This window comes from Octopus sinensis, linkage group LG2 (assembly GCF_006345805.1).
Source record: "Octopus sinensis linkage group LG2, ASM634580v1, whole genome shotgun sequence".
NCBI lineage: Eukaryota > Metazoa > Mollusca > Cephalopoda > Octopoda > Octopodidae > Octopus > Octopus sinensis.
The window spans coordinates 9,453,996-9,472,988 of NC_042998.1; the positions used below are offsets into that span (position 1 = coordinate 9,453,996).

Below are 18,993 nucleotides of genomic sequence, written 5' to 3' on the forward strand. Positions count from 1 at the left end.
TGTTTGGAATGGAAGCAAGAATGGTTTTTGTTAGATATTAAATTGATAAATTTAGTTTTAAAATATTTGGGAATAATTTGATTGGGAGTGATGAGGTCAATAAAATTAAAGGATGAAACTAATCAGAACAGTTTCAAATTTTTTTTATTCACAATATTTAATTATTTTTCAAAAAGTTTAAATAACTTTTTAGTTTTAAGTGCACACACACACACACTTGTGTGTGTATGTGTGTTGTATGTATGAAATGGTTGACATACTGTGATATACAATATTCAATTCAAATAAGCTCAAATCACTTAATTTTCATAAGTGATGTGTTACCATCAAAAATATATAACTAGTTATTTGATATAGATTTTAGATAGTCGAATTTAGATAAAATGATATGGGTAAGCCAAGAGTGTATATATGCTTAGTATATGGAATCAATTAATTAATTTTGATTTCTAGCTAATAAATATGAGGAAAGGGTCTACTGTCTCATCTAATTTCCTGTTTTCATGAGGAATTTCTTTTTTTTTTTTTAAGCAAAAAACTAGTTTATCATTTATGAGAACATTTTAATTAATACAGCTAATTTTGTAGTATACTAATTTAGTTGGTAGATCAAATCTCAAAACTCTATAGTTATCATGTTTTTCTAATGTTTCTTTATCACACACTAAATGAATTTAAACAATTGCAGTAATAATAATAGGTTTTGATCTATATTTCTGTCTAAATAAATTCACTTTCATTTTCAAATTTGTATATAATGTAAGAAAGTTATACAAATACCCATTATTATTTCTTATTACTATTTATAAAAGCATTATAATGTGCAATAAATCAATGTTTCATTTCCTATTTCCACTGATTGCTGCCAATTTTAAAGATATTTATATTTTTCGATTTGATTGCATTCTGCTTATTAAATTTGTCTGCTTTTTAAAGTTTTGCTGTAGGTCTTTGATAGCTTTTTCAACTTTAATACATAGACATTAATTTAATAATGATTATATTGGTAAATTACAATGATACCAAATTTCATGAATATTACTGTAAAGTATTGTTAATTCTTGTTGGTACATTAAATGAAATGAAATGTGATGTGCAACAGTGTAGAGCAATTGTAATTAAATATTGGCCGGATATTTTTACAGTAGTTAACACAGCACAATAGCACTATTTATGGATTCTGCATGGAATCCTTGTTTTATGGTTCTGTTCATGTCCAACATGGGTTACTTCAATTGATGTCTAATATTGTGATTAAATAACTTTAATTAGTTATGTATTTTTCTTGTTATATAATGAAGTTCTTTGTAAGCATATCATGCATATCCTCATAACAAGCAATGTAGTATCTGCATTGAGTATTCTGCTATCTTTAACTTGATATTATTAGAAATAATTTTCAAATCTGTTGCATGTTTAATTAACATTGGCTTTATTTAGTATTCTCAAACATTGCAATTTCCTCATTTTGCATTGAAAATGGAATGTAATAAAAATAGTCATTTCTTTAGTGAGCTTTGTGTAGGTGTTGGACAAATATAGTGAGAATTGAAACTAGTATTCAAAACTTCATATGTTGAAAGTTGTAATTAATGAGTTTTGAAATATCAGCTGTAGAGTTACATCTCAGAATAATTTTAATATTTCAGTGCTACTCTGAAGTCCTTATTGTACAACTTTGTTATATTACAAATAGTTATCTTACAAAAGAAAATAGAAAGTCATTAGCTCTTTAGCATTTAAATCAGTCATATATAGCCCAAATATTCTACCTGTTTTATGGTCAAACTGACCAGATCCAGCCTCTCACACATACCCGACAATGTCATTCTAAAAACAATCACACCATTGAAATCTTGAATCTATGAGTTAATGCTAAATGGTTAATTTAAAAATGACAGTTGTAGAAGTCCAGTCAGATTTTTAACTTAAGTGCTGACTAAACATATTTTATTAATAAATAAAGCTGTACAAATGCACTCATAAATCAATCATTAAAACTTATTCATTAATACTTTATTAAGCTAAAATTCAAGATGATTTTTTTTTCTCCCTTAAGGACCAATAGTGATAGTAGGGGTGAAGTTGTTAATTGAAAAGCTTTCTTAGTACTGACAAAATAGGAACCAGTCTTCCTTCTCGACTGATTGATTAATGATGAAATGCTTATCTCTATGGAATCATTTCAATACATTTAGCAATTGATTAAATTTAAAGTACAATTTAACCCTAGTTAAATTTAATTGAAGATGCTTTATTTTGGCTTTTTTTTTTTTTTTTTTTTCTTATTTTAGTTCTTTCTGCAATTGCTGCAATAAATAGTGCTGTTGACAGAAGAAATTCTCAAGCAACATTCACTGCCCTAAGTGATCCAAATGCACATATTCCTACACTTGATTTTGAACTCAGTGAGAAGTATCAAAACTGTCTAGCGAAGGAAAAACAGAAGAAATTTGAGGTGAGTCTGCTTGTGTCTCTGTAAGATAACATATAATGTTGATTGCAATTGTTGATGATTAGCATCCGAGTCACCTCTGATTCAGGACGTCTATAACTGTTTATTATTACTCCCATACTCAGGTGTTGTATCAGTTAATTTGAGTGCCCTTATCCTGCATGTCTTGTATTTAATTAACGATTATTGCCAGATAATTGGTACTTCTAGTCAACACTTCATTATCTTACGAAATTTAGATTTGTGCTGAAAAATATTGTATAAAATTTTGATTATCATAAATCTTCAGAGTATAAATATTCTAATGATTTTTTGTTATCTTATTTTACCACCTTAGTTCTACATTGTTTGATTATCTTATTTACATATCATTAATTTATTGTAACTAAATGAGTTATATTCCTATCTAAGTAAACTTATTAACCTTTGGATGTAAACAATTTTCATCATCGTTTAACGTGTTTTCCATGCTAGCATGAGTTGGACGGTTCAACTGGGGTCTGGGAAGCCAGAAGGCTGCACCAGGCTCCAGTCTGATCTGGCAGTGTTTCTACAGCTGGATGCCCTTCCTAACGCCAACCACTCCGTGAGTGTAGTGGGTGCTTTTTACGTGCCACTGGCACAGGTGCCAGGCGAGGCTGGCAACGGCTACGATCGGTTGGTGCTTTTTACGTGCCACCAGCACAGAAGCCAGTCAAGGCGGCGCTGGCATCAGCCACGTTCGGATGGTGCTTTTTATGTGCCACCGACACAGGGATCACAACTACAATTTCCATTGATGTTGATGTACTTGACTCAATTAGGTCTCCTCAAGCACAGGGTCGAAACGGTTTTTTTTACTTGCCACCTGCACAGGAGTCAGTCCAGCGGCACTGGCAACTGCTGGGTGCCAGTCATAGGATTGGTTCAATTTTATTAATTTGCTGGATTAGACATTTAACGATTTTTAATTTTTCTAAATGTGACATTTTTACCCTGTTTGCTGCTTATTGCATTGAGGCTTATTTGTCGGAGTTTGACACGTCCTCTCCATCACAGCATCTCTCCACTTATTATGGTCCATTGTCATTTCTAGTTACACCTAACATTGAGAATAAACCCTTCCTGTGCTATAAGCTCGACTGTGGGTTTTCAAAAATGTTTTTTGATATTTATTATAGTTACCTTGTGAGCAGCTAACGCACCATGAAATTGTAATGGCAGTAGAAAAAGTTCATCAACAAGTACAACAGGAGCATGAACGTAAGTGGAAGTCCAATATACGTATCTTGTGTGTCAACTGTTTTTGTGATTATCTTCATACTTGCTTTATAGGTTTTTAGATTTTCTTTCATGAAAAGAAAGCGAACTTTTCAGTTTGTTTTTATTTACAGGAATATGAAAATCTTGATTTCCCAAAGTGTTGATAATGCTGTTAGGAATAAGTTTGGAAGGTATTTAGAATGGAATGGACTCTGTGTGTGTATGTGTGGTTTTTTTTTTTTTTCCTCTGTCTTCCCTTCTCTGGATCTTTCCTTCTATGTTTCCAACGAAGAGCTCCGCTCGAAACGTTAAACCCTCCTTCTTTCTTAAGCATCCAATAATACTATATTTGTTCCACGTCCTCGCGTTGTTGTGTTTTTTTTGTGCTTTCTTGTTTGGATTAACTTTTCATATATATATATATATATATAGTCGGTCTGTTATTAAATACTTACTATTCTAACTATATGTGTTGAGTACCACTTTCATTTGTTTGCCTACTTTTTGTGTGTGTATGTGAGTCATCGTTTAACATTTGCCTTCCATGATGGCATGTGTGAGAATTAGTTTATTGAGATAAGTGGAGATTGATGATTCATTGGATTATGGAACTAAATTCAGAGATTTTGAGAATTTTTGATGAACAAAAAAACTGTTTTATACGAATGTGGTATTGATTTTACCCTTCAGCATTTAAAACAGTCATATCTGGCCCTGGTATTCTGTTTTATGCTCAAACCAGCTACATCTGGCTTCTCACACCTATCCTACAATGTCATTCTAAAAATAAAAATCACATCAAAATCTTGAAACTATAGCATAATGCTTGGTTAATTCAAGACAATGTGAATAATTAAGCATTACATTTGACAGTAATCTGAGTGCTAAAAGATGAAGAACAGCTCTTTATAATAGGGAATCTTTAAACTTTTAACTATGATTACTCAAACTTTACTGTTTTGGCTCTCAATCCAAATCTATTGTTTATAATTTTGTTTTTATTAATAATTAGGATATGAGTAATCTGAGAGTGTTGTTGTGGATTTTGTGAGATTTTTCCATTTAGGTGATGTTCTTGGAGGATTATATGTTTTTACTCCAAAATAAATACCTTTTACATACATACACTTGCTTGCTCAAATTTCATCAGAGATTATTGTTAAGATCCTAATTGATTGAGAGAGTGTACAGTCGAAATTCTTGCATACACAGAAAGTTGAATGTTGGAAGAAATTATTGGCTAAATTGAAAATCTAAGGGAACTGGTGGGAGATGGTCTATATCAGCAGCTGAACTACTTCTTAGGTTCAGCGAATTCAGTTGCAATGTTGAATGGAAAGTTGCTTCAAGCCATTGGGTGGAGGGGGTTGTTGATTGAACTATAATAATAAAAGAATTAAAATGGAGTGAGGAGTGGGTACCAAAAGAGAATGGGAACCAGAAATCTGGAGTGAGATGAAGGTGCAGGAGTGGCTGTGTGGTAAGTAGCTTGTTTACCAACCACATGGTTCCGGGTTCAGTCCCACTGCGTGGCACCTTGGGCAAGTGTCTTCTACTATAGCCTCGGGCCGACCAAAGCCTTGTGAGTGGATTTGGTAGACGGAAACTGAAACAAAAGCCCGTCATATATATGTATATATATATGTATGTGTGTCTGTGTTTGTCCCCCTAGCATTGCTTGACAACCGATGCTAGTGTGTTTATGTCCCTGTCACTTAGCAGTTCGGCAAAAGAGACCAATAAAATAAGTACTGGGCTTACAAAAGAATAAGTCCCGGGGTCGAGTTGCTTGATTAAAGGCGGTGCTCCAGCATGGCCGCAGTCAAATGACTGAAACGAGTAAAAAAAAAAAAATGCGATAACTTATTTATTCTGTGATGTTTAGAGTTGCAAGATTTGTTTCATATTTTTGTTTGGTTATGTGTAGTAGATAACTGGTTTCGTATTTCCATGTGTATCTAATGCTTTTGTTTTTTGTCATTTCAGGAGTTTGTGCTATAGGGACAATCAATGATGCTATTTCCAATGGTGATGAACAAGCTGTATTAGCTGCTTTGCAGCTTCCAGCAGCTCAACTTCAAAATGTCAGGGATCGGCTCGCTCACCAATATATGGTTATGCTTGTTAATAAGAAGAATAAGAAAGCATTGGTAACTATCAACATATTTTTCTTTTGTTTACTAATTATTAATTAAATGCTACACTTTAATGAATTGTTACAATTTTCTTCTTATAGTATAAACGATTATTATGTTCATGATTTATCTTGTTATAATGCTCATGTGTAAACGTGTACAGATATTTGATTGGGCTGTACAAATTCTTATGTTCTCTTTCACACATTTCAGCAATCTCAAGATGAAGACACACTACTGTGGCTGGAGGAAATTCAAGAAACTATCGTTGAAGCAAATGAAGATGAAGAGAAAGCTGTTGAAAGTATATTTATTTTGTTTCGTTCTTTATCATTTACACTCCACCTAAATTACCTTATACTCTCTCAATATACCAGCTGCTTTTAAACTCTGTGTTAAACATAACATTATGCAACCCTTCCTCCCTGCAGCTACATCTCTCTCTCTCTCTCTCTCTCTCTCTCTCTCTTCCAAATACACTCACAAGGTATTGGTCAATCATACTCATCATTTAAATAAGACTGCTCCAGCACCATGCCTCCCCACTTGATGCAGTTCTTTCTCATCCCCTTCATGGCGTTTAACCTCCTGACCTCTCAGTTTTCACCATTTCTTTCCATATTTCCTTTTTCAGACTCCTTCCACTGACATCACTTGGTACATCTTTATCCTACTGTCATCCTTTTTATGCATCACATGTCTGTACCAGCTTAGACGTCTCTTTTGGACACAACATTGGATTCCTCTTATCCCTAGTTTTTCTCTCAGATGGTTTATGCCCTACTAACTTTCCACATCTAATGGAACATATTTGCCTAATTTCTTTTACTGACCTTTCCATATCCTCCATGTTCAGTGTCCATGTTTCACTACCATGCAACAATGCACTTCATACAAAAAAATACTTTGCTGTCTGCCCTTCTCTCAAAGTGAACATCCCTTCATTGCCAACAGAGGTAATAGTTGCCTGAACAGTGTAATTTGAATAATTTTCTTTAAAAAATTATTTTTTGCTAACTTTTTTCTTTCTATTTTCAGTGTCTTTGGGTATCAAAGATATAAATGCCAACTTAAATCAAGATTCATCAGATGTTCTGCTTCAGTCTTTGCAATGTCAGCCTGTTCAATTGCAAAATTTACGTTCTTCTTGTGGGAATATCTATATGGAAAAGCTGAGAGCACTTCGCAGTGAAAAGGAAACACTGGGTAATATTTTTAATGATGATTTGGGTCGTTATATATTGTACTTCTGTATTCTGTCTTAGTATAGATACTTTTAGTGTAATTTTTTTAAATGAAACTACTTATCTAACATTTTATCTTAGTTTTCAAATCTCTGAAGGTAAAACTGATTTGATTTTTAAACTTCAATAATTAAATTTTTTCCATTTGAGTAAAAGAAATTTCCTTTTGGTTTTGGTAAATGTTTGCTAAATATGTAAATATTTTTCAACTGTTTTTATTATGTGTATCTGTTTCTCAGCAAGGAATTAATTTGTGAAATAGTTCATGAAATAGAAAAAAAAAATGCTCAGCCCCACCTTCAAAGAAAAGGATAAATGCAATTTATCTAGAATTAGTTTTAAGAATATTAAAATAATAATTTGTCTGGAATAGCATCTTAAAAGAGTGGCTGGTTTTCAAGTGTCACATAAAATGAGATTTAATTGGATTTTTTGATAGCAAAGTTAGCAGAGGCTTGGTCAGTCAGACATAGCAGTTGTTGATATCCATGAGAGGCCTGATTGGATAAACCTGTGGTTAAAAGTCATTCTAGATGTGACTATCACTTCTGTTTTTAGACATAATATATCTGGAACTATATTATCAAATGTAACCTGTCTTTCATAAGATAGTAGGATATTTGGCTGCTGTTTACAATAGATAAAGTAGTGGCATAGAGATGCCATCATTAGCTCATATTCTCTTGTATTATATTTGTCTTTTCATGGTTGCATCAACTGGATGAGTTTCCTCCAACACAATGTCTCACCACTCGTTGCTCTCTCTCTTGTCATCTCTTATAGGTCCCTACATCCTAAGATCAGCCTTTACCACTTCTCATGTCTTCCTTGGTCTTCCTCTCTCACGAGTTCCTTTCACTTGAACATCTTGGAACTTCTTTATTCAGGTTCCATCCTAAACGTGTATCCCGTGTCCTTACCACCTTAATCTTCCTGCACACTTTGTTTGATTTCTCTCACACCCAGTTCTTCTCTCAGTATGTTTGTGCTTCATCCAGCGAAGGATGCTCACCTCATTTCTTTCCAATTTTCAAACATTCTCCACATTCAATATGCTTGACTCTTTGTCATGCAACATTGCACTTCATATGCATTCATCATACAATCTGGCCTTTTCTATGGAGAAAGAATTCCTTTGTTATCAGCAAAGGTAATAACTCTCAGGTTATTCCTCCTCCTCCTTATTCGCTTTTACTTGTTTCAGTCATTTGACTGCGGCCATGCTGGAGCAACTCGACCCTGGGACTTATTCTTTTGTAAGCCCAGTACTTATTCTATCGGTCTCTTTTTGCCGAACCGCTAAGTAACGGGGACATAAACACACCAGCATCGGTTGTCAAGCAATGCTAGGGGGACAAACACACACACGCATATATGTGTATATATATATATATATATATATATATACATACATATATACGACAGGCTTCTTTCAGTTTCCGTCTACCAAATCCACTCACAAGGCTTTGGTCGGCCCGAGGCTATAGTAGAAGACACTTGCCCAAGGTGCCATGCAGTGGGACTGAACCCAGAACCATGTGGCTGGTAAGCCAGCTATTACCACACAGCCACTCCTGCGCCTCTAGCTCATATGCTTTCAGAACACTCATCTCTACTGTTGATTGGTTCATCTAAATAACAAAAACTATCAAGAGTGTACTTGATGCATTTCATTGTGACATTAGCACTTGATAAGTTAGCTTGTCTCCAGCAAGTCAGAGTCCTTCCTACCCTAGATTACATTGCTTATTTCGTATTGATAATTCAGGTTATGATTGAAACATGACACTGTGGTTATATCTTATCATATCTACTATGTTAATAGAAAAAATCGAAAGAACAGAAGATACACTGAAAGTGCTCCTTGTTAATGAAGAACTTTTACTTTCTACTTTTGTTACTTAACAATTCTATGTTGCTTTGTGAATGAATAAAAAAAAGTGGTGATCAAAATACTGAGCAATATTAAGTTATGTCCAATGTTGAACTGGACCTTGTTCTTGGGAACTGACAAAATATTTTATAAAAGAAAAAGAACAGTTACTTATTGCTGGATGAAGTAAGACATACTCAATAAAGTTGTGTCAATTACAGTCAAATAACTCCTTTCGCTTGTGCTTGCAATTCAGTTATCCACTTCAAATGTTTTGAAGTGAAAGTCAGTTACTGTGTTTTCTGCAGAAGATTGGTACGATTTGTTTGCCTTGGTGGTAGTGAAGAAATATTTCAAGTATTTAAAGATGCTTCAGAAAATATATGTGCATTTCTTCACTGCTACCAAGGCAAACAAATCGTACCAATCTTCTGCACTTATTTTATGCAGAAAACACCGTGACTGACTTTCACTTCAAAATATTTGAAGTGGATAATTGAATTGCCAGCACAAGTGGGAGGAGTTATTTGACTGTGGTGTAATTGACACTTTTTATTGAGTAGATTTTACTTCATCATCCAGCAATAAGTAAACTGTTTGTTTATAAAATATATTTCACCTGTTCCCAAGAACAAGGTCCAGTTCAACACTAGACATAACTTAATATTGCAAGATATTTTGATCACCACTTATTTATTCATTCACAAAACAACATAGAATTGTTAAGTAGTAAAAGTTCTTCATTAAAAAGGAGCAATTTCAGTTTATCTTCTGTTAATTCGATTTTTTTATTAACATGGTAGACGTAAGATTTAACCAGTGTCATGCTTCAATCATAACCTGAATTATCAATATGAAATAAGTAATGTCATCTAGAGTCGGAAGGACTCTGACTTGCTGGAGACAAGCTAACTTATCAAGTGTCTGTGTACACACACACACACACACACACACACACACACACACACACCATCTTCATCATCAGTTTACTTCTACTTTCTGTACTAGCATGGATTCGATGGGTCATCACGGCCCAAGTTAGTTTTTGTGAGTTATTGCCCTCATAGTCAGGTCAAATGATCGTGTCACTAATACATTTCATTTTTTGCATGGTAATGGTTAGATGCCCTTCTTAACTCTAACAAATTTTCAGAGTTTTCAGATTTTCACCTCATTTTATTTAATTTGGTATTATTAAAGTCCTCTAATAAAAAGATGTCTTATTGTTGAATTTGTGGCTAAAAGTTCAGTCAGCCATTTAAAATATCTTAAATGGCTTACAAACACCTTCCACGCTGCAATTGTTTTCGTTTCAGCACACGATCTCAGATCAAATCACTTGCTATGCAAGTACATCTCCGTAATTTAAAATATCAGCAACTCAGAAAACCAGTTGTTAAAATTTTGGCAGTGCAATGAACCATTTCTTAAAATTTAACATCTTACCAACCCAGTTGTTTAGATTTTGGCTGTTTGGTGAATCAGTTGTTAAAATTTTAGCAATTCAGCAAAGCAGTTAAAATTTCAACTGTAAATGAAGCACTTATGTAAAACAAATTATGGCAGCTCTTCACTAGTTATGTCCCTTGGCCGTTTTGGTTCAAATTTTTATTACTTTGACTTGTTCATCCATGGTTGATAAAATAAATAACCATTCCAATACAAGGGTTCAGTTTAATTAAATAGGACCACCAAAAAATGTATTGCTGTGTTAGAAATCCTTGTTGTAGAATATTTTGCAAATACAAAGCACAACTTCTTTGCTGTGTGTTTCCTGCTGTGAGACGTGTGTGCTTCAGTAAAAATTTGAGTAACTTGTAAAATGCTATGAAACTATCAGTTTGTAGAAGATATTGTTTTTACTTTATATTTATCCTTTAATGCTAATAATTGCTAAGTCAACCATATTACCTTTCTTTGTTCCCAATACTAGGTGAGACTGGAACTGGATGGATGATGAACAGATCACCCGAAGGCTTTAAGTTTTTTTACAATGTAAATACTGGAGATTACGCTTGGGTTCGGAATGACACGATCATAAAAGATTATTCTATTCTGACAAAAGAGGAAATCCAGGTAATTATGAGTTTTGTTCTGATTTTTTCCTAACTATTTTAATGTAGACCAGCCCATTTCATTGTGCATAATTAGACAATTCATCAGATTGTTGGTATTTCTGTTTCATCATCATCATCATCGTTTAACGTCCGCTTTCCATGCTAGCATGGGTTGGACGATTTGACTGAGAACTGGCGAATCAGATGGCTGCACAATGCTCCAATCTAATCTGGCAGAGTTTCTACAGCTGGATGCCCTTCCTAACGCCAACCACTCAGAGTGTAGTGGATGCTTTTACGTGCCACTGGCACAAGGGCCAGTCAGGCAGTACTGGCAACGACCATGCTCAAATGATGTTTTTTACATGCCACCTGCACAGGACCCAGTCCAGAGGCACTGGCAACGACCTTGCTTGAATGTTTTTTCACGTGCCAGTAAGACGACACTAGTAACAATCATGCTCGAATAGTGCTTTTTATGTGCCACCGTCACGGAAGCCAGTTAGCTGCTCTGGTAACAATCATGCTCGGATGGTGCTCTTAGCGCTCCACTAGCACAGATGCCAGTCATCGAATTTGATTTCAGTTTCACTTGCCTCAACAGGTCTTTGCAAGCAGAGTTTAGCGTCCAATGAAGGAAAGGTGCACATAGTTTACATTCCTCCTCTCATCATCATTTAACATCCATTTTCTTTGCTGCATGGGTTGGACGGTTTGACAGGGGCTAGCTAGGCAGAAGACTGCACTAGGCCTCACTGTCTGTTTTGTCAAGCTTTTTACAGCTGAACTCCCCTCCTAACACCTTACAGAGTTTGTGCAATTTTGGTAAACATTTAACAGTCTTCTATATCCAAACTAATCAGATTTAAATATCTGCTATTATACTGCTTTAATTCAGAGAAATATATATTCCTTTGATCAGCCTTTCCTGTAACAAATTCAACTTTGGCACAAGGCCAACAATTTTGAGGGAAGGATATTAGTTCATTACACCAACCCCAGTACTTGTCTGGTACTTTATTTTATCAACCCAGAAGAGGTGAAAGGCAAAGTTGACCTCGGTTGGACTTGAACTCAGTGTGTAAAGAGTCAGAAAAAATACCACAAAGTATCTTTTCCAACACTCAAACAATTCCGCTGGTCCACTGCTCTTGCATTTCCTACAATAAATTTCATATTTGTAATTTCTAGCTCAATCTCTACTTTATATATACACTCTTTTCTCAAAACTTTCCACCCCCATCCCAGCTGTATAGCTCCTTCACCCTTGACCACCTTTTCTTTCCTTTTTCCTGCCCCTTTCCCTCATTTCCCATTCCACTCTTTCTCTTCCCCCTCTCTTTATTCCTTTCACTGTCCCAGTTTAACAATTTTTTTATTGTATGTTGATATTGATTATCAGAAATATTTTCAAATTATTTGTAAAATCCTACATTTCAACAAGTACTAGCATTTGTATCACCTGTATTGCATTTGTTAGGTCAGTTACATTGAACCCCTCTCTATCCCATCTCCTAAAAATTGCTCTGGCCTTGTGTCAAAATTTGAAACCATTATTACTATTATTATGCAAACCAAGAAACTGCTTTATTTATAATAATAAAACCGAAATTCTGTCTGTCCGTCTGGGACCCCCTGTATCTCAGCCTACATTTGCTCAACAGACATATTATACCTTTTTTGGAATCAGGATGATCCCGGATTTGAAAATCTGCCCGTCATTTGGTTCTTGAACATTCAGCATTGGGATCTGATTTTAAAAGCACTTGGGTTGCTATTTCTAGCATGTAAAGCTTGGCTTATTCACACCATCTTGGTTGACGTTTGTCAGATGATGTCAGAGACCAAGGGGGAGATAAATGATATTCGCTTCATTAATTTTACGTCAAGATAAGAACTTTGGGACAAATTGGCCAACAGTTGGAATACAACAGAATGATTGCATTGCAAAAGTAATTCTCATCTGTCTTTAACCTGTGATCAAACACCACTGGAGCCTATAGTCATTATAGATGTATTATAGTCATGTCATTTAGCTCTTTAGTTTTCAGCCACAAACCCAATTAGCCCTCAGTAGGAGCTAGGTTAGAAGTCCGCATGGAGTGCGGCTTTTAAGCTAGTAGTAAATAAGAGTAATAATAATGGTTTCTGATTCGGGCAAAAAAAGAGAAAAAAAAAATCAGTTATTTTAAGGGGAAGGGGTTTACTCAGTACCATTGAGCCCATTACAAATAAAGTACTAGTCAAATACTAGGATCAATGTTATCAACTAACACCCTCCCACTAAAATTGCTGGTCTTGGTCCTAAATCAGAAGCTATTATTATTAAGGTAGTGAGCTGGCAGTACATTAGCATGCCAGGCAAAATGCTTAGCAGCATTTCATCAGTGTTTATGTTCTGAGTTCAAATTCTGCTGAGATCAACTTTACCTTTCATCCCTTTTGGGGTCAATAAAATGAGTATCAGTTAAGTCCTGGGGCTGATGATATTTGGGCTCCTCTCCCGAAATTTTAGTAGAAAGGATTATTATTGAATGAGAGTGTAGTACATGCCATCAAAGTGACACCGGGGTCCAAATATACAAAGCCCAGTATACCCATCTGATAAGGGTACACCAGGCACATGCATCACAACTATATGTGCATAACATAGTGATCTCATCAAAATAAACAGTGCATGACTCTGCAAGTAGGGCCCAGTTAGAATTATCTTCAGGTCATGTAGTCCATCCTATTCAAAAGGTCTGTGAATAAGGTTTGTTTAAGAATGTTGAATGAAACACCCATGTTTCCAGAGGTGAATTATTCAAACTCCAAAGAATTCCTTTCAACAAATGGCTATGATGCTCCCCACTACTTCTGCCTGTGATCAGAGATGTACATATCGTCAGCCACCAAGGGACATGCTCAACTGGTTATGGTCAAACAACTGACAAAACAAATCTATGGTATTGAGCAGAATATTTGCTGTAGCCCATCTTTTATACCAAGATGATTATTATTATTATTATTATTATTACTACTACTACTACTAGGTTGGAGGATTAGAAGAAACATTAAAACATTGAACAAAATTCTTTTTGAGATTTCTTCCTCTGGCATTTTACAATCTTTCTTCAAACCCCACCAAGGTCAGGTTTGCCTTTCATCCTTCAGAGGTCAATAAAAGAATGTCTTAGTCTAGTTCTGGGGTCATAGTAATCAGCTAATCCTCCCCATTTTAAAATTACTTTTATCTTTTTTTTTTTTTTTACTTGTTTCAGTCATTAGATTGCAGCCATGCTGGAGCATCACCTTGAGGAATTTTTAGCCAAATGAATTGCCCCCCCCCTGTTTTTTGGGGTTTTTTTTCTTATAAATGCCTATGATTGTGATGGCAGTGGAGTGCCTGCTAGTCATATCACCCACCCTAACTCCTAACCCCTTCCAAAATAATGGTAAAAGACTGACTGTGTACTGTCATTGTACTCGTACAGAAAGAAAAGGGCAATTGAACAGACACATGCCTTTTAGAATTAGTTCAGGGTTGGCAGTGAGGGTGGTAGGTGGGCTGCCAACACATGAAACGACTGGTTTAGATGAGGGATCTGAACCTAAGATCCTAATTTCACCCCTGGTCAACCAAGGCTTTGTGAGAAATTTGGTTGATAGAAACTGTGGAGAAGCCCATTTGTGTGTAAATGCATATAGATGTGTTTGTTGTGTATGTGTTTGTATTTGCCTCTTAGCACTTAACTGTGTTAGGTTGTTTATGTTCCCTCGACAGTTTGGCAAAGAATGACAGAAGAACAGAAGTTAAAAATTATTAACTAGGGTCAATTTAATGGTCTAGAACTTTCAAGGCTTATTTGAGGCAGTCCCCTAGCTTAGCTATAAACCAATGACTGAAATAGATAATAAAAAATAACTTCACAAATCAATAAAAACTGTCTATTTGAAACAAGTGAAAAAGAAATTTATTTTACTTTAAAAAAAAAAAAAAATTGTTTCTGATTCCAGAGTGTTTTAACTGAAATTCAAGAAAGCTATGACCGAGAGCTCTTGTTTAAGGCAAATGAAGGTTTCATTGTGTTGGTCCAAGCTTTAATTCGTGGTTACTTGGTGAGGAAATCATTTAATGACCGCATTACCTATATCAACTCTCAAACACCAGCAATTACTAAAATCCAGGTAAATTTTCTTTTTTTTTCTTTGTAAATTGGAAAGTAGAGTTTAAATTATTACAATTCTAGCATGGCTTTGCTATTTACTGTAGTTGTTACTAGCAGCTTACAAATTATGGCTTACAAATAATTCCAGAAAATAATTTTTACAATATGATAAATGCCTTTAGTTTTCTAAAACTTTATTATTACAAATATTTCTATCGAGTTAAGAGAAGTTAGTAACGAAATGACGAGTGTTTGCTGCCTTTAATTTCTGCTGTCTCTTTAAAGTTGTACAGTGGAAACCTGCACCGTTGTCTGACTTCGCTTTCTTTTTTCTATATCTTCCTTTCTCTTTCTCTCAACTTTTTTTTCTCTAATTTTGTTTATCTTGCTTTATTTCAGGCTTACTGGAGAGGTTCTCGTCAACGAAACCTTTTCAAAACCAGAAAACAGTTCTTGAAACAGAATGGTCCTGCTGCCGTTAAGGTAAATATTTTGCATTCATCTTATACACCAGGTTTATAAACCTTGTAAATGTACAAAGCTTAAATTATATTTCCTTAGACACTAATGAACCAAAATTAATTTCTGAAATGTATTAATTATCAGAAATACTGTCTGCATTATATCAAGATTTCTAATTTTGATCACAACAGTATTTGATAATGAACTTAGGAAGTAATATAATCATGTATTTTATCATGCTTAAGGATTGTATGAGGAATCGGTGTTTAAGGATTTTTTTTTCTGTTGAATCAGTTACAAGCATTTACCAGAATGTACTTGACCAGAAAAAGATACAGAGAGAGACTAAAATATTTCAAAGACAATGTAAGTAGTCTCGTTTTCTTTAGCTTATCTTACTCATGGTGGCCAAAGCCATGGTAAACTAAATTTTTTTTCTTTTTTATTTCTTTTGAAATTTAAAATTTTAAAAAAATATCATGTAAATTTAAATGTGAAAGCATTCAATTTGGGTTTGTTTTTTCATTTCTTTTTATGACTCAGTCAAACAAGAGCAACAATATTAATTGGGGAAAAGAATAACGAAATTATGGCTCATGGGATTTTGCGGTAGGCAGCAGTATATGAAGATAGTGATCCCTGGTTCAAACACTACCATAGTATAGACCAATCATGAGTAAACTGTGGCCGCTGAACTTTATGAATTAACATGCCAATGAAAAATTTCCTTGAATTTTTTTTAGTAGTGTAGCTCACCTGATGAGCTATGTCTCATGAGGTTCACTTTTCAAAGTATTTGCTCACAGACCCTGTTAAAGGTAACTCAAGAACCAGGTAGTGGAGTTAATCCAGTAGCAGATTAAGTCTGCTACCCAATAACATTTTGACAGAAACTCACAATTTTTGCCAACCTTATTTCACTGACAAGGTTTGGGTTGACACAAGGTTATAGTTGAAGAACTAGTCAAAGGCATCACACATTGTGATCAAACCCCACAAAAAATGTGCATCTTCACTACACAGCCAAAACTGGCGTCCTTAACTATTATTCTTAAATGATTAATCATCAAATATGACTTGCTGGAACAAAGAAACTTAATAGCTAAAATTTTCTATAGTAACATACTATATTCCATAATAGTATATATATATATATATATATATATATATTACCTGTGTCGCCTTACTGGCACTTGTGCTGGTGACACGTGAAAAAACATTCAAGCTAGGTCGTTACCAGTGCCACTGGACTGGCTCCTGTGCAGGTGGCACATAAAAAGCACCATTTGAGCGTGGCCGTTGCCAGTACCACCTGACTCACCCTCGTGCCGGTGGCATGTAAAAGCACCCACTACACTCTCGGAGTGGTTGGCATTATGAAGGGCATCTAGCTGTAGAAACTCTGCTAGATCAGTTTGGAGCCTGGTGCAGCCATCTGGTTCGCCAGTCCTCAGTCAAATCGTCCAACCCATGCTAGCATGGAAAGCGGACGTTAAATGATGATGATATATATATATATTATATAACTACCATTTAATTATATATATTCCATGAAAGTGAGTATTTTGACCATTGATCAATAACCTATTTCTCAATGACAGGCTATTGTATGACACATTTAATCCTTTCTTAAATATTCATGTTAATATTTTCACTCATTTGGTTGTAGTCAGGCTAAAATGAACTCATTTTTTGTTCTTTGACATAGACTAGAGTAGCCTGCTCATTAAGACAGTTGTGTTTGTTCTTAGAATTCTGACCACTACAAATGTATACAGTGTCTATTTTGGTACTTGAAATTCATTTGGACAATGTCTTATGCTTCAACCATCAGCTGCCACCATTGACATCATCATCATATAGTGTCCATGCTGGCATGGGTTGAACAGGATCTCATGGGTCCAAGGACTGCATTGTGCTCCAGCATCTGCTTTGGCATTGTTCCTATGGCTGGATGTCCGACCTAGTACCAATCACTTTTCAGTATGTACTGAGTGCTGTTTTCATGCCATCAGCACTAGTTAGGTCACTATGCAGCTTGCAAGACTTGCGAAGGATGGGGCATCAGGTGCATATATATATATATATATATATATCATTTTACATCTGTTTTCCATGCTGGTGTGGATTAGACAGTTTGACAAGAGCTGGCAAGCTGGAGAGGCGCAACAGGCTCCAGTTGTTTATTTTGGCAAGATGCCTATGGCTGGATGCCCCTCTTGACACCAGCCATTTTTCAGGGTGCACTGGGTGCTTGCTTACGTGGAGCCAACACAGGTGCACCTGCTTACAAGGTACCAGCATGGGAATTTGTTTACGTGGTACCAGCACAGATGCTTTCTATATGACACCAACACCAATGGGGTTGCCAGAGGAGATACTATATGAATGATCTTTCGTATGTTTCTGCTTGTGTTTCTAACTACTCAAACTTCATGTTGTATCTTATTTGTAAATCTGTAAACAAGAGTGTTATGTAGAGAATATAGAATGATATTAAGACACTGTAAGCACCAATTCAAGGCAAAGGGTCAAATACTCACTAACGGAATATGGGACACATGTGTACCACTTGCTAGACAACTACATAATTGATTTCACTCCGAAATACCTGTCAACCCCTTTCTCTCAGATTCAATACTTAAATTTATTTCTGCCTCTCTCTCTCTCTCTCTCTTCTCTCTCTCTCTCTTTACAGGACTGTTTATCTTTTGTCTCAAATTGGTACTTACATTGGCTAATGTTGAAAATATTTAATTCATTTATGATATTTTGGTTTGATTTTCACTTTTGCATTTACATACGAATTAAACTGAACTTACCTTTTTGATTTTTCAAGGAAAATTCCATTGTAAAAATCCAAGCCTTTGTTCGATCTACCCTTGCCAGACATGATTATAAATCTCTTGGTAAGTATATTAGATACATCCATGACATACACTACTGAAATTGTAGAAAAACAGACTAAAAAAATTAGAGAAATTTTCTTTAAAATATACTAAATATGTATATTGAGCCAAGATATATATATATATCTAATATAAGGATAAAATTTTATTAAAAAATTTTATCAATGGCCAGCATATGAAAATTACCTTTTAAGGTAAAAATTATAAATACAATTATAAATAAGGGCAAAAAGAAAAAAAAAATTCTTTGCCAATATGCTGAAAAATAGACGCTAAATCATCTAACCACATGAAATATTTTCACTTGTAATAATATATGTCAATATTTCATGTGGTTAGATGATTTAGCGTCTATTTTTCAGAATATTGGCAAAGAAATCTTTTTTTCTTCTTGCCCTTATTTATAATATATATAGGTTAATTCTACTTACCTGAGCATGATCTTTGGGTTGTCTCTCACAGTTA

General features: G+C 34.9%; 1 protein-coding gene across 2 annotated transcripts in view; it reads left to right on the forward strand.

Moving 5' to 3' along the window:
* Positions 1 to 18,993, forward strand: part of LOC115231965 (ras GTPase-activating-like protein IQGAP1) — a 217,587-nt gene that overhangs the window by 164,396 nt on the left and 34,198 nt on the right. For both annotated transcript variants that reach the window (XM_029801847.2, XM_029801852.2), the window contains exons 14-23: positions 2,295 to 2,458; positions 3,616 to 3,697; positions 5,684 to 5,847; positions 6,046 to 6,136; positions 6,871 to 7,038; positions 10,883 to 11,025; positions 15,006 to 15,176; positions 15,557 to 15,640; positions 15,914 to 15,985; positions 18,459 to 18,528. In XM_029801847.2, coding sequence (XP_029657707.1) covers positions 2,295 to 2,458; positions 3,616 to 3,697; positions 5,684 to 5,847; positions 6,046 to 6,136; positions 6,871 to 7,038; positions 10,883 to 11,025; positions 15,006 to 15,176; positions 15,557 to 15,640; positions 15,914 to 15,985; positions 18,459 to 18,528 — 1,209 coding nt within the window. The remainder of the gene's footprint in view (positions 1 to 2,294; positions 2,459 to 3,615; positions 3,698 to 5,683; positions 5,848 to 6,045; positions 6,137 to 6,870; positions 7,039 to 10,882; positions 11,026 to 15,005; positions 15,177 to 15,556; positions 15,641 to 15,913; positions 15,986 to 18,458; positions 18,529 to 18,993) is intronic.